Raw genomic sequence first — 26,079 nt, 5'->3', positions numbered from 1 at the left:
ATGACTTTTTGTCTGTGCAGCAGTGGTTCTCAACTGGTGGGACCTGGGCGAAGAACATGCCAAGAGAAAAATTAGCAAAGTGTCATAAATTCATGCTCCTTAACAGTAGCTAGCAGTAGGTGGCAGCCACCATTCTGCACCACAGAAGACTCCCAAAGTTTGTTTGTTTATGCTAACTGAGCATGACGAAACACAGCTACGACACAGACTATATGAGATATGGATGTTTTTATATTGACGACAAAGGAGGACAAAAACCTCAGTGTGATCTGTGAGAGTTTTGATTTTAATTAAAATGCAACTAATTGAGCATAAAAGGGACTAGTTCCCTCTCTAGCTTTCCCACTTCAACCAATCAATCAAATTGTATTTATAAAGCACTTTACAGCAACATAAAAGAAGACCAGAGTGCTTTCCATCAGCATGCTGAAACAAAACAACACAGTTTGGTTCCAACGAAACCATAAAACCCCAACGCAGCGCAGAGGAATCAGTAACATTTAACCCTGGTGCCGTCCTGCGGGTCAAAACTGAACCGTTTAAAGTTTGAAAATGTGGGGAAAAAAATGTATTTTCACAGTGAAACTTCTGATGTTCACATTTTCAACATTTTTGGGAAATCTTTGAACATTTTTTGGTGTAAAAAAGAAATGTTAAAAATGCTTCTTAAGAACATTCACATAAAAATCAACCAAAATCCAGCAAAATTTGCTGGATTTTGGTTGATTTTTATGTGAATGTTCTTAAAGAAAATATTAGAAGTTTTACTGATATATATGCAATCACTTTAGATATTTTTAGGATTTTTGGGAAGATTTTTACACATTTTTTGAAAATATTTACAAGAATTTTCTTGCCAAATTTGGGGGATTTTTTAAAAATAAAACTTTTAAGGGAAACTTTTAAGGAATTATTGGAATTTTCTTCTTGAAGGTTTTGCACATTTTCAGAAATTTGGGGGAATTTTTTGCTGAATTTTTTGATTTTTTTCAGACAAGGAAGCTATATTTTTTGGTGCCTGTAAATGAGGACAACAGGAGGGTTAAAGAAGGCATTTTGGGACAACATGAAAATAAAACTGTCCTAGGAGTGAAAGGCACATCTGTATAGGGGAGTTTTTAGTCTGGACTTAAACAGCGACAGGTTGGTGAGAACATGAATTTCCAGTGGAGTCTTGGAGCGGCAAAAGCAAAAGAACAATCAGCCCACTGCTGGTACCAGGACCTGGACACGTCCAGCATCATCTGAGTGGGCGGCCACTTTCTGGTCATTTTGGTTTATCGTTAAAGTTGTTTTCATACTGTGATGTTCTGTTCTGCTACCTCAGGTTTAATGTGCACAATCTTTCCTTTCAATAAATTTGAAAAATCGAAAATTATCTTTGATTTTGGTCGCAGCTTGTCACTGAGCTAGACCAGCTGAGAACCACTGCTGTATGGAGTGTTTGTAGGGATCTTACTGATGATGACACGCTGTGGTTGTCCTGTCAGGTGGTACAGCACCAGCTCAGTGGGAAGACATCACTGGAACCACCAAGCTGATGTACGCCAACAACTGTGCCAATTTTACCACCAATGTGTCTGCAAGGTGAGCAGCTCAGCGGTCGCCCTTCCCTCCTTGCTGTCATGTGCACATTTGAATATTAATCGAGTTCCCATCTGTCGATCTGCGTCCTTCCTTTTCGTTCTCCAGGTTCTGGCTGGCAGATTGCCCGCGTACAGCAGAGGCAGTCACCTTCGCCAACTTGCTCTACCGGGAGCTAATGGCCGTCCCGTACATGGCTAAGTTTGTTATTTTCGCCAAGATGAATGAAGCGCGTGAGGGACGCTTGCGCTGTTACTGCATGACAGACGACAAGATGGACAAAACTCTGGAACTGCATGAAAACTTCAGTGAAGTGGCCCGCAGTCGAGACATTGAGGTCAGCACAGAGGTGGAGGAGAGCGGTAGAACATGTTCCTTTTCCCCACTTTAAATATATATAAATGAACATCCATTACATTCAGACCCACGGCTGAGTTTACACCATACTCAATCAGCCAATCAACGGCAGGTAAATCTCTCATGTTTCGTGTTAAACTGGAATTATAAATCTGCTTTGTGTGGCGACATCCCAGTGATGTGTTTAACCCCCCCCCCAAATATCTTTAAAATATGCAAAAAAAATGAACAAAACTAAAATAATAATAACAATAATGTATGTCTATGTACACCCCCTGTCAAAAGTTTTAGGACACTTTCTAATTTATTTGAATGAGAAAGTGTCCTAAAACTTTTGACAGGGAGTGTATATAGAAACCCAGATATAGGAAAAAAAATGCTGAAAAAATATACAAACACACCCAAATATAGAAAACAATTGTAAATAAATAAATTAAAATCTTATATAGTTAGTTTCTATAGTTTATAGAAATATCGACAAAAATGAGCAAAAATGTGTTTCCTTTTTGTCTTGCTTGTGTTTTTTTTCTACTTTTTTGTCATTTTGTTCCTTTTTTGTCTCACTTGTGTCCATTTTTTGTTACTTTGTAACTTTTGCCTAATTTTTCTGTCTCTCTTTTGTTTTATTTCATGTCGTTTGTGTTATTTTTGTCATTTTGTGTCTCATTTTTTGTAATATTTTGTCTTTTTTTGTTTTTGTTTCGTCTTTTTTTCTCTGACTTTTGTCGTTTTGATCATAAAGTAAGACACATTATTCCTATATATAAAATAATAATAATAAAAATAAGCTGATGTTGTATTTTTGCAGCCGTGGGTTTTACAGGGTTAACCAGCAGTAATTTGCGTTGCCAGAGGTAAAAGGGGAGCAAAACGTAGAGATGCCCACCAGACCACAGCACTTGAAATACGACAGAAAAACCTAGAAATGTTTAAGATGCTCCACAGAAAACAAAAAATGGAAATCAAAGGTAGGATCACAGCCTAAAGAAGCAAGCGGTCGACGTGTTCATGTAATCATTCTTACTGTCAGAAGGAGACACAAATTTGCAGGTTTTAAAAAGAGAATGATCCATACAATCTGATCTTGATTGTGGCAACTCAGACACTTGAAAATAAATCCTAAATTCCCTGTAAACAACCGTTCATGCAATATTTGCCTCTAGAACTGAAAAAGTACTGGGCGCAGCTGGTGCCAACAAAAGAAGCAATTCTGTGGGGGGTTTTTTTCCCCGTGATGAAAAGAAGCCAAGACAATTTATCGTAACATTTTGTGACATTTTCCACAGCTGATGGAGGGCATGCCGCTGCACCTGGAGTGTTCTGGGAACCTGGTGCCCATCCGGAAGGCCACTCAGCAGCCTCGGAGCTTCAGCTTCCAGGCCTTCAGAGATAACAGATTGCCCGTCTCTGTCAAGGTCTGTCTCCCTCCGGACGCTCGTATGCCTGCTTCTCTTCTCACTTGCCGTGTTTTCGTACAGTATTGTGTGTCGTTGGGTTCAGTGTGTCAACGGGTCCTCCCACCAGTTAGTCGGTTTCCCTCCCGAGCGCCTGCTGATCGCCCAAACAACCCGCTCACGTGGTGGTTTTTCTGTGTGTCTGTTTGCTTTTCACTGGGGGCAGTTTTCTCACTGTTAGCATGTAAACATGTAGACAAGAGTGCGGCGCTCATTCACACCAATGCTACACTAAAAAAGTCACTTTAACTAAAAAAAGGGGGCGTAATAACATAATTTCACTCTAACAACAAGTCTATATATTCATACAGTATGAAGGAAATGTCTGTCAGTCAGTTTGTTCTTTCTTTATTATTTCTAAGCAAATGTGTTCTTTTTTTTTTGCTCTTTTGATATCTTATTTTAGATGAACATTTCATACTAAAACAGGGGTGTCAAACTCATTGTAGCTCAGATTCCACATCCAGATCAGTTTAATCTTCAAGCAACCGGTAAAATCACAGCAGAATAACCGATAAATAACCAGAATTCCAATTATTTCTCTTTAAGTGTCAAAAGCACTTTCTGAAAATCTTCACATTCAATGAATTATCTTTTTACCAATCAATAAAAGACAAATAAATTCAATTTCAGCAAAACGCAGCCTCAGTTTATCATTTCCACATTACACCTTTTAGATCAGAGTGTCTACAAAAGAACACATTTAGTCACAGATATCTGGAATTCAATGATATAGTATTTAATTTTATGATCAAAACACAACAAAAACAAGACAAAATATGACAAAAATGAGACACAAAATGGCAAAAAAGAGACACGAAATGACAAACAATGAGACAAATGACATGAAAAAACAGAAAGAGACAAAAAAGTTACACAGAGACAAAAAGAAACAAAAAATGACAAAAGCAAGAAACAAAATGACAACAAAGTAGACAAACGACACAAACGATACTCAAAACGACTAAAGCAAAACACAAAATCACAAAAATAAGACAAAAAAACAAACGAGACAACAAAGGAAAGTCATGAAACATGAGACGAATGACACAAAATCAGACAAAAAACAACAAAAACGAGACAAAATGTTACAAAAATGAGACACGAAATGACAAAAAAGAGACACGAAATGACAAACAATGAGACAAATGACACGAAAAAAGACAGAAAGAGACAAATAATCAGACAAAAAAGTTACACAGAGACAAAAAAATGGACAAACGACAAAAGGAAACAAAAAATGACAAAAGCAAGAAACAAAATGACAACAAAGTAGACAAACAACACAAGCGAGACAAAAAACCACAAAACGACACGATACTCAAAACAACGACTAAAACGAAATACAAAATGACAAAAATAAGAGAAAAAACAAGCGAGGCAAAAAAGGAAACAACATAAAAGCAAAAGTCAGACAAAAAAAGTATGACAAAACTGAGACACAAAATAACAAATGAGCAATCTAGTATTTTACTTTAGGATCAAAACAACTTATCATGGTCAAGGAATTCTTTTATAGTTTTCCTACTTTACAATCTGCAGTTAATGTCTTCTCTGTAATTTTTTGAGGGCCGGATTGGACCCTCTGGAGGACCACTTTTTTGTTGGACACCCCTGCTCTAAAACGACTTCTTACTTGTGATCATAGCTCATTATTTTCTATTTTCTTTCTGCGTTCTATCGTAGCCCTTCTCCCTCACAGGTGTATTTGTTTTCATACTGTGCGTATATATGTGCCAGCCTCTTCATGTCCTGTCCTGTGACCATATTTATGTACTTTTCATGTGTTTTCTTGTCCCTCAAGTACTGTCAGTGTCTTTCCGTCCGCGTGACATACAGTACTGTTCACTGTCAGCTAGATGAATACTTGTAGCCGCACAACAAACAACTTACCTACGTAGCTGTCCACTCTCTTGGGTAATTGTTTGCATGTCCTGTGACTCCCTCACTTTCTTTGCCTGCCTTCCTATCTTGCGGCCTTGCCTGTCTGTACGTGTCTGTCTCACTGTCTCTCTTTCTCTCTCTCACGGTCACTCTGTAACCGTCTGGTCTGACAGACGTCCAGGTAAAATGTGCAGGTAAATCTCTCCCTCTCGCCTGCCTGTGGACTGCTTCCATCCCTGTTTCCCCCCCTGCTTCTCGTCCCATGTTACTGCCCCACATGCTCGAGACGATGTGGAGGGATCTAATACCTGCTCTGATCTGTTTTGTCCTTCCTCCCGCTCCTCTTCTCGCCTGCTTCGCTCCATCTTCTTCTTACTGTCCACGTCTCTCTGCTCCGCCTCTCTTCTCTCATCTGTCTGGTTTCTCCTCCGTCGCCTCTCTCTGCGTTCTCCCTCTCCTCTTTTTCGTTCTCTCTTTCTCCGTCTTCCATCTCGCTATGCTAGGTCAGAGATAGCAACAAGGATGCTACCGGGTTTTTGTCCTTTCTGCGGAAGTGCACCAAATACGAGGACACACAGCACGTCCTGTGTAACCTGAACATAACCATGCCACCTTGTGTCAAGGTACGGACTTGCATGCATACAGTCGGAAACTTTTTGTGCTCGAATTTCTCTAGAAATCACATCTGATGAAACGGAGGTCTCGCTATGTGACATCCGAATACGAAGTCAGGTTTTCTAAAGGTGTCCTGCAAGACCTGGGGCTTGTCCAATAATTCAGAAAAGTTATTGCTCTGTAGCAAATTTCCAATAAATTAAAAAGGATTCCTTCAGTAATTGAATGCCACTTTAACAAAAATTTAATAAAAGTTAGGAGATGATGTGAAGTCAGTATCAGTAATGAACAAAAAGTCAAATGTGTGTCGGCATTTAAATAGCAGAACAGAATGCAGTACCCATCAGTTTACTCCGGGGGGCCACCTAAATGGACTATTTATGACTGCCAGAGCCTGCTGATGAATTCGGACATTTAGATCCTGAGGTTTTATTTTAGCCTTGGACTGACATGCTGCTTTTAATGTATGGAGACTCCACATTTCTAAGGTTTCTCATATATTCTCTACTAGGGGAGATCTAGTTACAAGTCATTAGTATTGAAAATGACCCTAAAGATAACTAGACGAGCCCCCAGTAGAGGGCAGAACCACGCCCATGCATGATACTCTGTATCAATTTTGATCATCCTGCGTATATCTCTCCCTACTTGATCTGCTGACCTCTAACTCCACAACTGAGCAGGGGACCTTAGACTGATCTTCAGTGCCAAGTTTGATTATCCTGACTTCAGCACTTGCAGAGATATCTGACTGGACATAGCCACATACATACATACATACATACTTACCCAGCCAGATACCGAAGCGAATGCAGTAACCCCGCTGACGTACGTCAGGCGTGGTTAAATATCTGAATTCTGATGCGTATTTCACAGGCTGATATTAGTGTAAATTTCTTTGTAAGTAAAGCACTGTATCATGCTAATGTTACACGGGTCAGAAATATTTTATAAAAGCTTAAAAAGTACGTTAGATAGTAATTATTACATAATTATGGTACAAGAAAAGCACTTCGAGAACGCAGTACTCCACCGAGACTGTTCATTCCCTGACCTTGCACTGAACACAGGCGTGTGTTATGCGTGTGTACGTTATGTACAGATGCCGAATGGCGTGACCTAAATATGTAGCGGGAGGCGGGATTTGGTGAGACACACCCCCACAATTTAATCAACTGTTCGTTGTATCACTTCCAACGAATACATCCCGATAAGTCCTCAGCGGTGGATTTGTAGTAGGATCACAATCATGTGATCGTCAGCAGGCAGCTGATGTAGTGTTCACTTGTTGTCATGGTTACAGTGACGCTATCTCGCAATGATACGGAAATCTTTAACAAATCTCCAAATTTGTCTAAAATTATTAGAATTTTGTCCAGAACTTGCTCAAACAATCCTCTTTTCCTGTTCACAATGTGTGCAAAATTACTTTAACATCTAGCATGGCTTAGAAGGGTTCCAAAAATGACTAAAACAATAAAAACCCGACTCAGAGAATGAGCGTGTTTTCAAAATGTTGTTAAAACGTGTCAAAAATGACCCAAAATATGTGCAAAATGACTAGTAATGACTCAGATTTGTTACTTCTTAACTGTTCAAAATCGGTCCAAAATAAGTTAATTGTCTAGGATGGCTGAGAGAGTTTAAAAAAAATGACTAATAATGGTCCAAAATAACTTTAAAATGTCTTCAAACTAAAATTATTTTCTTGAAAAAGTAGGAATCATTCAAAGTTACAGTTTTATAAACATTTGCGGTCCACAGCGGTGGATCACAATCATGTGATCGTCAGCAGGCAGCTGATGTAGCGTTCACTGGTTGTCATGGTTACAGTGACACAAAATCTGACCAAACCCGTGGATCCAGACTATAAGCTGCATTACTGCCAAAATCTAATGAGGTGGTCCTTGTGTCATTTCTGACCTTTCCTGAAAACTTCATCCAAATCCATTTTTGAGTGATGTTGCTCACAGACGGAAGGAAGGATTGATGTACGCCGATCTTCACGTAGCTCCACCGAGGTCCTTGCTGGAGTAAAAATGCTCTTAATCTTTTGCAGGTTGTTGGAAGTGAGGAGCGCAGACGGACATTAACCCCTCTCGCCCTGAGGGAGCGCTACAGTGCGCTGAACGAGCCTGGCGTGGGTAAGTCCTTCGCCGCCTGACCTCCAGCCCTCTCCTCGTAAACTCAGAGCGGAGACGGGCGCTGAATGTTGCACTGCCCCTTTACCCACAACCCTGCTTCTGACTCCGCCCTCTCTATTTCCCCTTTATGTCTCGTGTGCACGCATGGCACAAATACTGAGCCTTGGATGCAATGCACTGCTCTACAGTATGCCCCAGAGTTATTTGCAGTGCAGTTAGAGGAAACCCTGTTGAATGTGCGAGCAAAGATGAGCAGCCGCGCCCCCCCTCCAACATGACCCCAAAAATGGCTCCATGGCACACGGCAAATCAGCCTTTTTCTGTCCTGAGTGTCCTGGTAGCGATGAATGACTTCCGTGATTGGTTTTGCATGGCGCTGGTGGCTCCACTGCGATTTCCAACGGCATGGCAGCAGAGACTGTTAGCATTAGCATCGTAGCTTAGCACTGAGAATGGGCAGGACCTCGCAGTGGAGCTAGACAGAGGAGCCCTTATACTGGCCTGTGGTTAAAGAACACAGTCAAGACGAGCATTCTGGTTGGTTTAAATGGCGATGATGGCGGGTGGGTGGGGTGACGGGGAAAGAAAGGCCTTTTCTGTCTATCGAGTACACAGCGCTGATACGTTGCACCTCAGTCCCTCTGTAATGGTTACTGAATGCTACTATGGTTAGTGGGACTAGCATCTGAATGAACCCAGCTTCTAACCTCCTCTGTCCATATGGTGTCCTAACCCTGAGGATTACAGGAATAAAAAACTATGTGTTGGGTATTTCCTCCAACAGAGTAAGGCTTTATGTCCAGGTGAGTATTGCTATTGACAATTTTAATAGCAAAAAGGAGGGAAAATTAAATAATCTAATAGCACTTATTAGATCAGGGGTGTCAAACATGAGGCCCGTGGGCCAAAAGCGGTCCTCCAGAGGGTCTAATCCGGCCCTCAAAGTGTAAAAATTACAGAGAAGACATTAACTACAGATTGTAAATTAGTAAAACTATAAATTTAAAATAATTTCTAGACCATTACAAGTTGTTTGTAAAGTAAAATACTAGATTGTTAATTGTTCTTTTGTCATTTTGTGTCTCTTTTTTGTAATATTTTGTCTTGTTTTGGGTTTTTTTTGTCTGGCTTTTGTCGTTTTTCTCATTTTTTTGTCGTTTTGTGTTTCCTTTTTGTCTCGCTTGTGTTTTTTGTCCTTTTTTTTGCAATTTTGTGTTTTGCTTTACCTGTTGTTTTGAGTATCGTTTGTCGTTTTTTGTTAATTTTTGGCTCGTTTGTGTCTATTTTTTGTCGCTTTGTAAATTTTTTGTCAAATTTTTCTCTTTTTGTTTCACATTGTTTGTCTCTTTTTGTAATATTTTGTCTTCTTTCGTATTTTTGTTTGATCTTTGTCATTTCTCTCACTTTTTTCGTTTTGTGTTTCCTTTTTTGTCTTGTTTGTGTTTTTTGTCCCATTTCTGTCATTTTGTGTTTTGCTTTATTCATTGTTTTGTGTATCATTTGTGTGGTTTTGTGTTTTTTTGTCAATTTGTTGCCATTTTGTTTCTTTGTTGTCATTTTTGTCTTGTTTGTGTCCATTTTTTTGTTGCTTTGTAACTTTTTGTCTAATTTTTCTCTTTTTCGTTTTGTTTCACATCGTTTGTCTCATTTTTGTCATTTTACGTCTCATTTTTGTAATGTTTTGTCTTGTTTTTGTATTTTATTTGTCTCATGTTTTTGTCGTTTTGTGTTTCCTTTTTGTCTCGCTTGTGTTTTTGTCTACTTTTTTGTCGTTTTGTTTCTGGCTTTGCCGTTCTTTTGCCTCGGTTGTGTCACTTGTGTAATTTTTTTGTCTCATTTGTCCATTTTTTTTGTCAGGCTGAATGTGTCCCCTGAACTAAGATGAGTTTGGCACCCCTGATTCACAGCATTGTAACATACATGGCAGTAATATTTGAACAGTCTAAAGCTGATTTTGTGTATCCATCCTCTCATCAACAACATGATCTTTCACAATAAATTTTAAATTATAGTCACATAACATCTGCTGGACTGTCCAAATAAATTAAAGACATACTCTGCATTTTTTTTAAATCGAGTTAGAACCTCCTCAGTCAGTAAATGAGACGGTATTTTGTCCTGGTCTCACCGGCTTTTGCATACTGTGTCGTGTGTTTCTGATCTGCCTGTTTTTTCCTCTCCAGCCACAGTGAACGCCATGGAGAGGACTGAGATCAAAATCAACATCATATCTGAGCAGCTGGGTTTGAGCTGGGCAGGTTAGTCACTTCTGAACCAAAACATTCTGTTGGTTCCCTGCCCATTTCCTCTACATCCAACATGTTGGCTACGACTCCCAGTTGTTTTCATCGCTATACGGCTAGCTAACATATCATAGATTGTGACACATCATGAGCTAATCAGTGGTGGAGGTATTTGGGCTCATTGGTGCGAACATCTCTTGCATCTGTCTCTCAGTTTTTTGTTCGTATGTGTTCATGTACTTGCTTGTCCTCCTGTCAGAGTTGGCACGGGAGCTTCAGTTCGGCGTGGACGACATCAACAGAATCCGTGTGGAGAATCCAAACTCACTGCTGGACCAGAGCTCTGCCCTGCTCAACCTGTGGGCCAGCAGAGAAGGCAAAAGGGCCAAGAGTAAGTCCTAGAAGATTTAAAACGATGAGTACGGCTTTGTTTAGAAAGTGTCTCAGCTGAGTTTTTAGTTGTCCATCTCAGGCACGTGTGAAGGAACAGATACGCTGCTTTAATCAATCCAGTTGTCTCCTCAGGCAGTGTCCATTAACCCACGTGTTAATTATAGAAGACCAGCCCTTATAAGTCCAGAATTTGGCTGAGAATCGTCACGTCTTCCATGCACATACTACAAATGCTAGCAGCTAATTTGACAGACAAATCTAAAAAGTCTGAATTAAAAATGAGTTGTTTTTCCGTCTATATGTCCTGTGTGTCCTCGCTGTGTACTCGTTACTCCTCCGTTGGTCTCTCCCTTTCTTGTTGTCTCTTGTCCTCTCCCCGATGTGTCTCCCCCTCAGTGGAGAGTCTGTACACCGCTCTGAAGAACATTGATCGTGCCGACATCGTTACGTCTCTGGAGGGTCCCGGTCCACCGCCGACAGCCAGCTCTTCAGAGGAGGGCGCCTGCAGACTGGGCGACCGCGACTCCTCGTTGTTGTCCCCCAGCGTCATTAATGGTAAGATACAAAAACACATCACAACATCACTAACACAAGACAAGAACCTAGATATTATTTATACAGTCAACAATGAGCTACTCCAGGATTTCATTTTGTATTTACCCACCTTGTGTCCATGTTTTCTGGTACAAATCACAAGTCTGGTAGTTTTAGTTTCTCAAATATGTAACAAAACTTTTTGTTCAAGAGCCCATATTGTGTTTCAGGGGTTTTACTTTAACTGTAGTGAGTTACGTAGCTGTTTCTGTGCATGTGAAAGGTTCTGCTACATTAGAAAGTGTCCCACAGAAAACACTGCTTCTTACTTTTCCTCTGTTACTCATCTACGTCACACATTTACAAACCAAGCAGCAAGATAAGCCTCAAAGAATAAGCAGCTTCCTCACAGTTATTTTGTTATCGTAGAGGTGGGTGGATCAATCCAAATGTCAATAATATCGATACCAGCGTTGGAATTGATATTGAACGATATCAACGTAATAAGGTCGATACTTTAATTTAAGTTTCTCTTCTGTATGCCAGTTACAAAGACTAGTGCCATCTGAGCAACATCAGTCTGCACTGTGAGGCGTTTAGGGAACATCGGTAAATGTAGTGTCTGTCGATAAGCAAAAGTTCAGCGAGTGAAGCGTTTTACCTGTAACCAGGTAGGACCATGTCTGTCACACTTTACTATCAAAGACAATAACCATAGGGGGGGATTTTTTTCATGTTAATCATTGCAAAAATAACTCTTTGCAAAAAAATTTATTCAAAAATGCATATTAAAAGAGCATTTTTATTTCAATGACAGAAGTATTGCACAAATATTGACCAAACTGTCAAAAGAACATTTTTTTAAGGAGGTTATCCCTCACTTTGTGATTTCATTTGCAACACAGATTCTTCCTCATCTGACCCACAAAAAAAACCTACCCAGGAATTAGTCTGATCCTTAGACCCTTTAAGCGTTTACAACCTCATCTTCATTCCAGATGTGGACGACCATATACAGCACTTAACATGTGTTCTAAACCTGCCAACTACTGAAGAAGTTAGTCTGGAGTGTCGGTATCGGTATAGGTCTCAGTATCGCAGATAGTGGCCATGTATTTACTTGGTATCAGATCGATACCAAATCTTGCAGTATCATACACCACTAGTTATCAGAGCTGCTTCTGCTGTTCCCAAAGCACATACTCATGGACGTTGCTTTACGATATGTATCCAGCCTTACCTCGTTGACCAATCAGAGCAGACTTGGCTTTTCAAAAGGGCAGCTTTAAAGAGGCAGGAGGTAAAATCAGACATTTAGGTACAGTGTGAGAAATATAATGTGTTTCTTTTAAGTAGACCCCAAAATACAATTATAAAACTGTAAATGTGCATAATATGGGCTCTTTAAAGTTTTGAAGGTGAACAAAAGATTAAATATAGGCATGTCCGATATAATTTTTTTGCCGATAACCGATATGCCGATATTGTCCAACTCTCAATTTCCGATTCCAATATCAGCCAATATCGATATATGTGGGCTTTTTAACTAGTTTTAGGTAACATCACATATCTCCTGTGGTGGAATTAACACGTCATGACTCATTTTTATGGATGCATTCTCAGATGCAACGAGGCTCTCAGATGTAAACATTTTCTGTGCAAAATAAGAAAACTACTTCAAATTAAGTCATGGAAAATGCCTTATTTGTGCCTTTTTCTTTATAATTGTCTCAACAGCAGTTCACACGTTCCCTCCCTCTATGAGTCAGTAAATGGCAGCAAAATCCAGCCATTATTTTATTGGTTTTCATGACAGGCAAAAAAAAAAGCAATAACGATATCGACCGATATTAAATTTTTATGCCAATATCGGCCGATGCTATCGGCGGACCGATATTATCGGACATCCCTAATTAAATAAATATAAAAGACCGAGCTTTTTCAGCGATTTTTGTCCCGTAATGATCTGTAACTGGCAGAATCAGAAGCTTAATTGCTTTACTTGAATTACCATTTGTAGACTGATAAATTCAGAACAGGTCAGGAAGTGCTCAGACACGTTACACAGAGAATAGGCATTTAAATCCACAATCTATATTTAGATTTATTGGTCATAGCACTAGCACTACTGAAAGTCTGACCTCTTCAGCACAAGAAGGTGAGCTGTCATTTACTTTCCACCTCTGCAAACCTCCTCTGCCTGCGCTGAGTCTGGGTAACAGCCATTCTACCTTGTCTCTGTTGCCCCACAAGAGATCACGGACACAAGGCCATCACGCCTTGTGCACAAGCCACGAGTTATTAGACCCCCGTTTTTCAGAAGGGGTAAGTTGAAGTTGAACTCGGGCTGCATGGTGGTTTGCTGCTCATGACATGATGATGATGATGATGATGATGATGATGAAAATGATCAGGTGATGTCTCGGAGGTCTGAGGAATGGCGTCGGTCTTCCGCCATGAGCCCAGCCTCCTGCAGCATGCACTAACACCGCCTCCGTGCATTCCTCACTGGGGCACAAGTCATGTCTTTTTCAGTTACACTTTTTTCACACCTCATACTTGAGCCCTGAACATGATGGTTTTTATTCTGGCTTGATATGAGGATAATTCTCACTCTCACTTACCGGCAGGGTTTGAAGAGCAAACACGACATTCTAAGGCCGACATTTAACATACTACACGGATGTTAGATTGTTCAGATGACATGTGGGTGGGTGTGTGTGTGGACGAGTGTGTGTACGTCTGGGATGGAAACACTAGTACACAGATGATAGTGTGCTCTGGGCCTCCATACCTTGTTTCTACCTTCTTTCTTTCTTTCTTTCTTTCTGTCTTCCTGAGAACAAGACTAAATTTCACCTGTCCTCCTTTGACAGCAGACATTGTCACTACAATGTTCTCGAAGTTTCGTCTTTTCCTCTGGATTCTGTCTACCTTTTTTTTCTCTGAACCTGTGACATGTCATATCTGCTGCCCAAGCCGCCCTGTTCCTCCTCCTCCTCCTCCTCCTCCTCCTCCTCCTCCTGCTCTTCCTCCTCCCCTCTCCTGCTCTTCTTCCTCACAGCTCTTCCTGTCCGACCTCTGACCTCATATGACCTCATGTTGACCTCTGGGCCTCCTCTTCTCTTGTCATCTTATTTTCCCGCGCTCTCCTCCCTCGTTCAGTCGAGTGGGGACCCTCTCCTCCTCTTTAAATCCAGCTCTTTGTGTGTTACTACAGTTTGTGCATGCGCATGCTGCATGTTTTGCTGTTATGGTGTGTGTGTGTGTGTCAGACCTGGGCTTCAGCTGAATTAGCTCGTAGACAGTGAATAAAATCACGTTATTTAGCTCCGCTTGCAAGGAATTTATGAGCTTTAGAAGAAAAGCCTTGCAAGATAAAGTAGGCTCAGTGTAATACTAGAGTTAATAATTCAAACGCCTTCCTACCCAGGTCTACTCGGGTGATTTTTGTCTGTACAGTGACAGGTTTGTGTGGGTGTGGAGTATCTTTAAGAGGAATAAAGTTTGCTGTTTTTTGATCATGTGCATGGCATGCTTTCAATGTACGAAGTTTTTCTTCACAGTGTAAAATGTTTTTCCTCCGTTCAATGGGTGTATTCCAGTCTTGTTTTGATGCTATTATATTAACAAACAAATGTTGTTTTTGTTTTTTCTTTTCCTGTAAAATAAATGGTGTGTTTTTTTTTTTTTTTTAATGCTACGCTGTAACACATGATCAGCTGCAAATAATGTTCCACCTACGATGTCGCTGTGGGACGGCGTCCGTCACTCATGGGCAAAATAATTCACTGTAAACACTTTAAGTTTTTGATAAATGCCAGTGGGACTCTACGGTTTGTACGCCGTTTTCTATTTGCAAGGAAATCTTTGTAATTGTGTTTAGCAATTACTGCACTTATAAGCAACAGAGGTCCTTCAATTAATCAAATATCTGTTAGTTTTATGCACAATTTTTTGCCCAAGTTTGTCGACGCGCTCACTGGTGACATCGTCTGAACGTTATCTGCCAGCAGGAATATCGCTGTGAGGTGTGCGTTTGTGTGTCGGTTTGGGTGTGTGTGATATTTTCTGTACATCTGAGCCTCACCTGTGAGCCGAAACTGTACGTCCTCATCTGTTCTTTTTTAAATACGAGTGCAGTATTGTGTGTAAATGTGTGTGTGCAGTGGTGAACTGTAGTGCGTGTTTTCGTTTCTTTCTCGTGTCATGTCAGTCGTGTGTGTGGTTAATCTGTGCTTCACTACACGTCGTGCCTCTGCCACTCGTGTGTGTGTGCGTGTGTTGGTGTTTAAACAGCAGGAGTGAAGGGAAACGCTAACCCACGTCGTTCATCTAACCCATTCTAACTCTCATTCTGATCCATTCCTCCCTGTTCACCTTCATTCTGACGCCACCTCTGACCATCCTGGCCCTGAACCATCCCAGAAACACACACATGCTTTTACCCACACCGCGGCCCATGAGCTCTGAGAGAAAACTGCCTCCACAGTAAAGAGGTATTTCACCCATTAGCACAGTGACTGAGCAGGCCTGTGGTGGATTGTGTCAGAGAAAGATTCACTGGTTCTTCATGAAGGATTTAAACTCTAAGAATAGTGTCTGGCTTTACTGACAGCACAGTAAAGCTGCTGCTGTTTCACCAAATAATTTCCTAACTTACCAGATGTTTACATGTACAACTAGGTTTGTCTGCAAACATGTACGCTAGCTGTGCTGGAAAAAAAAAGTAAATTGTCTGCCAGCCTTTGTGAAACCGTCGTTAGCGTTTAGATATCTCTCACTTTTGTTTTCACAGCTGTGAAATATAGTGTTAAGCTCCATCATATTGCTTTAAATTTGTAATAAGAATTGTTAAAATGCTCGTTTTAGAATTAATAAGGTGTGAAATATGCTTTCTGTACCGTCTCTAAGTCAGTGATTCTGTCATTTCTGTTCCCAGTCCACTCAGCACTGACGCTGGTAGAAAGATGTAGTTGGGAATAAGACAGGAATAAAGTTTTTTCTTTTTTAGTTTTTGGTGAGTTTGTTTTGCTGTAAAGGTGCTTTCAAAATATTACAAACCTCACTATGCTTCTATTGTAATCTGTCAGTTTGCTTAAACGTTTTAGTGGAAACGTCAGCACGTCCATAAAACTCTGACGATGGGTGAAATGCTTCTCTACTGTCCGGTCCTGCCTTATTCCATTCATCTGAACACACAAACATTTTGCTCTCAGCACTGATTGATCAGACGGTCCCCAATCCAAATCGGTCACACGTGTCGAAATGAGAGGAGATTTGTTCCATTTTAATGACTAAACATCAACATAGCCAACAGTTACCTGCAATTACTTTTAGATAATAATAATTGTATTTTAGCACAATAATAGACAACAAACCAAAGTGCCTCTCCGTCAAATTTTTGCGACTGTTACAATACATTTGTTTATATAACTGTAGTATTATAATATTTTTTTCATCTGCATATTCATTGAAAAACAACATTTATCAGAACTCTGACCATGTTTTTTGTAAATCCCGATGAGATTCAGAGTACAAATAAAGCCTTTCTATAAATCTGAATGACAATAATAACGTTTAATAGATCGTTTGTGTCCTGAAATATATTCTGTAGAAATATGACCAAACTAAACCCTGATTATAAAGTGTGATTGCGTATTTGACTGTGTGTATTTGTGTGTCTTCGTGCAACACTGAGTGATGTCTTGGTAATTAAATTACAGCAAAAAATATTTGTTTACAGGTTGCTTATTATATTTAAGTGTTATTCTGGACTTTCGGCAGTATAACCTGTTAATTTCTAATATAATCATCGACATTTAGGTCTCATTAGGAGCTTATTAATAAAAAATGCTGCAACTAAGTGACTGATTTTACGTTTATAAAAAATATTCTTTCCCTTTAGAATCAGAAAGGAAACCAAGTGTCGCTGCTAAAATGAGATTTTAAAATGTAAAAGGTTTTGTTTGATGTGTGTGTGTGTGTGTGTGTATTTATCTATGTGTGTGACTTTTATTTGGATGTTTGGGGTCCAGACAGAACAAATGCATGACTCTGATGTGCAGCTACAGTGCAGGAGAATGCAAGAGCGACAGCCGCTTGCATTCTCCTCTGCAGAATGTGCAAGATGCTGCCGACTCCCACCCAGAGCCGTGACGAGGGTTGGAACGATAAGAAAGAGATCGTCTCTCTGGGAATCATAAAGCTCCCAAGCTTTGCCTTCATTGGACGACATGAACGGAAATCTAAGAACTTATTCATGATCAGGGGTGTCCAACATGAGGCCCGAGGGCCAAAAGTGGTCCTCCAGAGGGTCCAATCCGGCCCTCAACGTGTAAAAATTACAGAGAAGACATTAACTGCAGATTGTAAATTAGTAAAACTATAAATTTAAAATCATTTCTCGACCATGACAAGTTGTTTTGAGCTTAAAGTAAAATACTAGATTGTTCTTTTGTTGTTTTGTGTCTCTTTTTGTAATATTTTGTCATTTTTGTTGTTTTTTGTCTGACTTTTGTCTCATGTTTTGTCATTTTGTTTCTCATATTTGTTTTTTTGTGTATCCTTTTCGTCTCGCTTGTGCTTTTTGTCTTATTTTTGTCATTTTATGTTTCGCTTTTATCATTTTTTGGTTGTTTTTTGTCTGACTTGTCATTTGTCTTTTGTCTCTCTCGTGCTGTTTGTCTGGTTCTTTTGTCACTTTATTTCTCGCTTTTGTCATTTTTGGTCTCATTTGCATAATTTATGTCAATTTTGGCCTTGTGTCATTTTGTGCCTTTTTGTCGCTTTGTAAGTTTTTTAGTCTAATTTTTGCTTTGTTTCGTGTCATTTGTCTCATTTTGTTTCTCGCTGTCGTTTTGTGTCTCATTTTTGTCATATTTTGTCTTGCCTTTGTTGTTTTTTTGTCTGACTTTTGTTGTTTCTGTCATGTTTTTGTCATTTTGTGTTTCCTTTTTGTCTCGCTTGTGTATTTTGTTGACTTTTTGTCATTTTGTGTGTTGCTTTATTCGTTGGTTTGTGTATCATTTTTGTCATTTTCTATTTTTGTTTTGCTTTTGGTGTTTGTATCTTTGTTCTATTGTTCTGTTTCTCGCTTTTGGCATTTTTTTGTCTCATTTGTGTATTTTTTTGTCTCATTCTTGTCGTTTTATGTCTTTTTTGTCTAATTTTTGGCCCATTTTTTGTTTTGTTTCATGTTGTTTATCTCATTTTTTGCATTTTGTTTCCTGTTTTGCCGTTTTGTGTCCCGTTTTTGTTCACTTATTATGCTGTGATTTACTGGCCCACTTGAGATCAAACTGCTAAATGTGACCCCTGAACTAAAATGAGTTTGACACCCCTGATCTAAATCCATATTTCTCCGTGTGACGGTCCGTCATCTTAAAGAGCTCCAGATACAGAAAGCTGATTGGAACAGTTTCCCCAGACACTGAGAATAAAAACCCAAACTTCATGAAAAATTGATATCGTACCAACCCCACAGTCAGAAAATAACTCTGCACTTCTTTTCTTCTTAGCGAGGAACACTTTCTGTTCTGCAGATTCACTCTGGTAGCAAACTAAAGCTCTGCATCATTCACTTCACGAGCAACGGATGAAACACCCCTTTTACCGCCACACCTCACACATCCCGCTGTGTCCCAATGACAGCGACCTAAACGGACGGAAACCGGTCCAAACATTTCAGCAGCAATTTGCAAAGCAGCAGCGGGAAAATTAATGAAAGTGAGAATTGGCTCTTAATCGATATGTCTGCGGACGCAATGCAGAATGTTTGACCCTCGTGTCCTTCTGCGGGTCAAAATTGACCCGTTTTAAAGTTTGAAAATGTGGGGGGAAAAATATAATTTCACAGTGAAACTTCTGGTGTCCACATTTCAACAAATTTGAGAAATCTTTGAACATTTTTTGGTGGAAAAAAAGATATTTAAGAACATTCACATAAAAATCAACCAAAATCCAGCGAATTTCGCTGGATTTTGGTTGATTTTTATGGGAATGTTCTTAAAGAAAACATACATTTAGATATTTTTAGGATTTTTTGGGAAGATTTTTACTCATTTTTTCAAAATATTGACAAGAATTCTCTTGCCAAATTTGAGGGATTTTTTAAAATAAACTTTTACGCGAAATTTTTAAGTAATTATTGAAATTTTGTTCCTGAAGGTTTTGCAAATTTTTAGAAATTCGGGGAACATTTTTGCTGATTTTTTTCACACAAGGAAACAATATTTTTTGGATGCCCGTAAATGAGGACAACAGGAGGGTTAATCTTGAATTAGTGCTTCCAAACTCTCAGACAGACCCCGTTTTCTCTCCTGGTGTTTTGGGACACGGCCGAGCCCCACTGTTTCCCTCGTAGGTCGGAGAAACAGTCGACCCACCACCCCCCATCCTCCCGTGGCTGTGCCTGCTTGGTGTTAGTCTTTCTCTTGTCTCGCCCCTGTCTCCCCTTCAGGTTACGGGCTGGTGCAGGAGGAGCTTCTGTCCCCGGCCTCCATGCAGTACAGCTTGCCCTCTCCGCTGGGCGTGGAGCCCTACTGGCAGGAGGTCTCCAGCCTGGAGTGCGCCCCCATCGCCACCACGGAGGAGGACACTCTGATGGAGATGTCGGACGTCCAGGTGTGGCCGGCGGGGTCAGCCCCTCGCTGGTCACGGTGGAGGACTCGTCGCTGGAGGGCAGCAGCCGCGCCGACGACTCGGAGGGCGCCACGCTGTCTTTGCCCTGCAGCTTGGGCCGCCCGAGCAGCGGAGCCAGCGGGGCCAGCGGGTCCATCATGGAGCTGGAGGAGGAGGAGGAGGAGGAGGAGGAGGAAGGGGAGGTTGAGGAGGAGGAGGCGCCACCGGAGCCGGCGAGTGCTCTGGCGGAGAGGGACAGGGTGAGGGCCAGTGGCGCCGTTCCCAAGGTCAATCTGAACGGCCAGCTGGGAGGTCAGAGGTCGGACGCGAGGAGAGCGGAGGCGGTGGGAGGAGGAAGTAGAGGAGGAGGAGGAGGAGGAGGAGGTGTAGGGCCGGGCTCAGTGGAGGGGATTTCTGTTGTTGCAGGCCAGCAGGTGTACGCCCAGCGGTGTGACGTGATGGGACTGAGCCGGGCTTCAGAGCACAACGGAGACAACCGGTAAAGCTCACCACGTTCATTTTCCACCTGTAAGGGCTGCTAGTCCATCTGCTGTATTGTTTTTTTCTTTCTCCCTCCATCCATGAGGTGCTTGTCCATTCTTTTGTGATTTCTAGATTGGATTATTGTAACGTTCTCCTGTCTGGCCTGGCTAAGAGGAGCTTTCATAGTTTACAGTTACCGGTGTTGGTTTCCCTCCATCGCCTCCCACGTCATGTTAGAGCTGATTTTAGGATATTGCTCTGAACATTTAAAGCTGTAAATGGCACTCGGACGTCATATTTAAAGGAGCTGGTAGTCAGATATGAACCAGCAAGTTCCTTGAGCTCCTGGAGGACAGTTTGTTGACTGTCTCTAGAGCAGAGGTGTCCAACATGAGGCCCGTGGGCCAAAAGTGGTCCTCCAGAGGGTCCAATCCGGCCCTCAAAGTGTAAAAATTACAGAGAAGAAATGAGTAAAATTTTAAATTTAAAATAATTTCTAGACCATGACAAGTTGTTTTGATCATAAAGTAAAATACAAGATTGTTCTTTTATCATTTTGTGTCTCATTTTTGTAATATTTTCTCTTGTTTTTGTTGATTTTTTGTCAGAATTTTATAATTTTGTTTATTGTTTTTGTCGTTTATCTCATTGTTTTTGCCCCTTTGTAACTTTCTTTATCAAATTTTTTGTCTCCTTTATTTGGTTTCATGGAGTTTGTCTCAATTTTTGTCATTTTGTTTCTCGTCTTTGTAGTATTTTGCCTTGCTTTTGTTGTTTTTGTCTTTTTTTTTGTCTGACTTTTGTCATTTTGATTATAAAGTAAAATCCACATCATTCAGTTCCAGATGACTAAACGATGTGTTCCTTTGTAGACACTCTGTAATGTGAAAATGATACAATGAGGCTGAATGCTGCTGAAATTGAACTTATTTTTCTTGACAAACTTCAGGTTGTTCATGATGTTTTGTAGAAAGATAATTCCTTAAATGTGAACATTTTTGCACTAAAACAAAGGAAACATTAGGAGTTGTGGTTATTTATAGAACCTGAACTAAGATGGATTTGTCTCCTCTGCTCTAGAGTTAAAAAGAAGAAGCTTTTTATTTCCATGCACCGTCTTTATGGAACGCTCTTCTGTCCGACATTGTTGTTTATCGTTGTCCTTGATGTTGTTGTGTCTTCTCAGCCTTCATATTACTGTAATTTATGTGTTGCTTGCCCTGTAAAGCACCTTGACTTGAAAGTGCATTATAAATAAAGTTATCATTCTTACTATTTGCTTTGTGCTCTGCAGCGTTGTGGGAGGCGGAGCGTTCCAACCCTACCTACCGGACAAAGACTCCCTGCAGGGCTGGGTGGGCTCGGTGTCGTCGGGACGTGACGGCGGCGTGCCGGGCTTACACGTGGCCCAGGAGGCCCTGCTGACTCCGGTGTGTGACACGGGTTACTCTCATGTGCTGCGTGGGCGCCTCCTGCAGGGCACGCAGCCGTTTGACAAGGGGCTGGGCTTCTCCCATCAGGAGGCGGGCCAGCGAGCTTGGGAGCAGGAGCAGAGGCGGGGACAGGTCAGGTTTCCACGCCGACCACCCGCCGCATCCTGCGCCTGGAGGGGGAAAACATCTTTGTCCATCCAGTTCTCTTATGTTTTGACTATCAAACCAGAAGACGGTCATTCAAGTTTTCTTTTTGCTTTTTGAATCGCGGTCATCAGCAGTTTTAGTCTCGCTTATCGGCTCAGCAATCATCCACAGCGATGATTGATCATTCTGATTACTAGGGCTGGACCCGAATATCCGAATATTCTTTCGCTACGTCGGTATCCGGATACACCCCCCCCCCCCCGTCGGACGTTACCGGGCGGAAAGAATATGAGGTGTTGCTGTCTTGGGTTTCCATTATAGTTTTTTGCAAAATAAAAGTGATACTTCTAAAATTTCGACAAAGTATATTTGCGCTTTGAACGTGTTTCCATTGAAGGTTGTTCTGGGCAGAAGCATCGTAACTCTCGTAAAATATCATCCCGCAAGATTTCGATGTCGAACCCTTTCTCCCTCATTTCCGTTTCTATCTCCTTCTAACACTGCATTCCTCTGCTGTTTGCTGTCTAGTATGGCAGTGATGTTTTTCTCAAGAATAATGGCAAGAAAAGTCTCGGTCTCCTCTTCTGTCCACACGTACCGCGCCATGTTTACTCCGAGAGAACTGGTCATGTGACCAGGTACGTCACGTCCGATGACGTATAATTGTGGAAAAAGTGTTTCCATTGCTCTTTTGCGATATTTTTCAATATCGAAACGTCTGAAAAACCACCTCGTGAGAGCGTAAAAACTTTTTAGTGATATTTTAGTCCTTTTTTGAAATTCAGGTGTTTCCATTACCAGTTTTTTATTGCGCTATTTACATTTTGCGCATATCTAAGGGTAATGGAAACGCAGTAGATACACATATGTCTATGTGATCACCCCCTCCTCCCCCCAGACGAAAACATTCGGAGCTCGTCTCCCTTCGGCCCACTTCGGCTCATCCCGTCGTGTTCGGCTCATTTCGGCTCCTCCATTCGTGTTTCTTACCACCACCAGAATAGCCGGGTTGCTGCCGACTCTGACGTCACGCTTCACTTCGTTGCATAAACACAAGACAAGACGCTGAAGACCTCCGCTGTTTGGGAATTCTTCAGTTTAACTGAAGACAAAACGAAGGCAAAATTTGGACCCGAGACCAAACGAATGGATCCGAATATTCGGGCCGTCTCCGCCACAAGCACCCCCCCACCGCCGTCGGACGTTACGGGGCGGAACGAATATTCGGATATTCGTCTTTAATAGGGTCCGAATATTCGGAGGCCAGAACCACTATTCAGGCCAGCCCTACTGATCACAGAGCCAGACTAAAATGATGTGTTGTGTGGTGCAACACATGGGGCAGCGCTGCCATGTCAGATGATTTACTGTTTGAACATTTCTGATTGCTTCATGAGGATCCTGAGCAGCTCTTCACGTATAAATTGTGTTTTTACAGAGAGAGGAGAAGGAGGATTTTGCTGCCGGGGCTCAGTTTGTCGAGGAACACGGAAGCGTTCTGGCTAGAAAGGTGAGTCACACGTGTTTTTTATTCGTTCCACTGAGTCACGCAGCAACACTGTACACCGAGCAGACAGCTTTTTACTGTGAATGAGTCACGTAGCCTGGTGCACAGGGTGGGAAATTAACAGTAGCCACCAGCCAAACGTTGGTAAAAAGTGTTCTGTCCCCATCGGCAGATAAGGAAACAAACCAGCAAACGGTTCAGAGAGCATTTAGCATCCTGAAATGGTGCAGAATGACCATAAACAGTCACGGACAAAAGCACTGGCAGCGCTGGAGTTTAGCAGAAAATACAACAGTTCTCCCAGAAATTACTGCAACTGCAAAATGCTTTTGGGAAACAGATGTTTGTTTCCTTCATGTGCATTGGAAAAACGCAAAAAAAAGAAGAAGAAAAAAGACAAAACTGATATAGTTTGAGAGTTCTGAAGTGGCCAGCAATGAGTCCGGATCTAAGTCCCGTTTAACACCGATGGAGAGATCTCAAAGTTGCTGTTTAATTTGTAAAACTATAAATTTAAAATAATTTCTAGACCATGACAAGTTGTTTGGATCATAAAGTAAAACACTAGATTGCTCATTGTTGTTTTGTGTCTCATTTTTGTCATAGTTGTTTTTGTTGTTTTTTGTCTTTTTTGTCAGAATTTTTGTCATTTTTATCATTTTTTGCGCCAAATTTTTTGTCTCTTTTATTTTTTTTCATGTAGTTTGTCTCAATTTTTGTCATTTTGTCTCGATTGTCTCATTTCGTGTTGTTTTTGTGATATTTCATTTTGTTTTTGTTGTTTTTTGTTTGTTTTTTGTCTGACTTTTGTGCTTTTGATCATAAAGTAAAATCGTTGAGTTCCAGATAGCTCTGACTAAATGTTGTGTTCCTTTGTGAAGGAACCCTTCAAATCTAAGAGACCTGGAGCAGTTTGCAAAACAAGAGCGATGCAGAGCTCCATTTGAGAGGCGTAAGAAGCTTGTTGATGGTTTTTATTAAGCGACTGGTTTCACTTATTTCTTCCAAAGTGTGCAACCAAATATTGAGTTGAGGGCGCCAACAGTTTTGTGAGTTTTGTGTAAAATTATGTCAATTTTAGCTTTTTTCTTTTTTGTGTTTAGCCAGTGCACAGGAAGAAAATAAACACCAAAAATATTTGTAACTGCAACAATTCCTCAGAGAAAAGGTGTGTTTTCTGAATAAATTCCAGGTATGCCAATGCTTTCGTCTGTAATCTGATCTGACTTCCTGATTCACTTCTTAACCCTCCTGTTGTCCTCATTTACAGGCACCAAAAAATAGTTTCCTTCTCTGAAAAAAAAATCCAAAAATTCAGCAAAAAAATTCCCAAAATTTCTAAAAATTTGCAAAACCTTCAGGAAGAAAATTCGAATAATTCCTTAAAAGTTTCGCTTGAAGGTTTATTTTTAAAAATCCCCCAAATGTGGCAAGAAATGAGTAAAAAAATGAGAAAATGAGTAGAAATCTTCCCAAAAAATCCTACAAATATCTAAAGTGATTACATATGTATCAGTAAAACTTCTAATATTTTCTTTAGGAACATTCACAAATAAATCTACTAAAAATCCACTAAATTTCTTGATTTTTTTGTGAATGTTCCTACGAAACATTTCTTTTTTCCCAACAAGAAATGTTCAAAGATCTCCTGGAAATGTTGGAAATGTGGACATCAGAAGTTTCACTGTGTGTTTTCTGAATAAATTCCAGGTATGCCAATGCTTCCGTCTGTAATCTGATCTGGCTTCCTGATTCACTTCTTAACCCTCCTGTTGTCCTCATTTACAGCCACCAAAAAATAGTTTCCTTCTCTGAAAAAAAATCCAAAAATTTAGCAAAAAAAATTACTCGAATTTCTGAAAATTTGCAAAACCTTCAGGAAGAAAATTCCAATAATTCCTTAAAAGTTTCGCTTGAAGGTTTATTTTTAAAAATCCCCCAAATCTGACAAGAAATGAGTAAAAAAAAAATGAGTAAAAATCTTCCCAAAAAAATCCTAAAAATATCTAAAGTTATTACATATGTATCAGTAAAACATCTAATATTTTCTTTAGGAACATTCACAAAAAAATCAACCAAAATCCAGCGAAATTCGCTGGATTTTGGTTGATTTTTTTGTGAATGTTCCTAAGAAACACTTCTTTTTTCCCACCAAGAAATGTTCAAAAATCTCCCAGAAATGTTGGAAATGTGGACATCAGAAGTTTCACTGTGAAAATCTATATTTTTTTTCCACATTTTCAAACTTTGCAGCGGGTCAGTTTTGACCCGCGGGACGACACGAGGGTTGTCGTAAAGCTGCGATGTTTGGTGGACGTGTGAAACACAGAAGCTGGCCGGTGGACAGACGAGTTAGTTTCCTGCTCTGGTTTCATGTCCAGGCTTCAGCAGCTAACGGGTCCGAGTGTTGTTTCCTTCCCTCCCTCCTTGCTCCAGGTGGGGGTGGATGTGAGAAAGGGCGCTCAGTCAGTGCAGCGCTCCAGTCTGCGGAGGGTTAAACACTGAAATACACAATACTGCCCAGTCCTCCAGGTACGGGACAAAACACAAGCACTCGTGCATCCCAGTGCTTGGATAGAAGCCTGTATGGCAAACTATTGGACTCTGTTAGAGCCTGATAGTCGCTCACCTGCTGTTTTCTTTCACTGATTCACACTAAAGTACACTTTGATTGTAATG

The 26,079-nt window shown here is 40.7% G+C and overlaps 1 protein-coding gene across 1 annotated transcript in view; it reads left to right on the top strand.

The window, feature by feature from the left end:
* LOC110957178 (ankyrin-1-like) overlaps window positions 1-26,079 on the top strand; it is a 145,209-nt gene that overhangs the window by 114,696 nt on the left and 4,434 nt on the right. The window contains 13 exon segments of the mRNA XM_051938101.1: window positions 1,491-1,587; window positions 1,693-1,921; window positions 3,228-3,356; window positions 5,783-5,902; window positions 7,954-8,038; window positions 10,222-10,296; window positions 10,541-10,672; window positions 11,071-11,229; window positions 19,670-19,846; window positions 19,849-20,329; window positions 21,608-21,878; window positions 23,332-23,403; window positions 25,837-25,932. Coding sequence (XP_051794061.1) covers window positions 1,491-1,587; window positions 1,693-1,921; window positions 3,228-3,356; window positions 5,783-5,902; window positions 7,954-8,038; window positions 10,222-10,296; window positions 10,541-10,672; window positions 11,071-11,229; window positions 19,670-19,846; window positions 19,849-20,329; window positions 21,608-21,878; window positions 23,332-23,403; window positions 25,837-25,905 — 2,096 coding nt within the window. The 3' untranslated portion in view covers window positions 25,906-25,932.

Source organism: Acanthochromis polyacanthus, chromosome 18 (genome assembly GCF_021347895.1).
Source record: "Acanthochromis polyacanthus isolate Apoly-LR-REF ecotype Palm Island chromosome 18, KAUST_Apoly_ChrSc, whole genome shotgun sequence".
Taxonomy (NCBI): Eukaryota; Metazoa; Chordata; class Actinopteri; family Pomacentridae; genus Acanthochromis; species Acanthochromis polyacanthus.
This window is presented reverse-complemented; position numbering and strand designations above follow the sequence as displayed.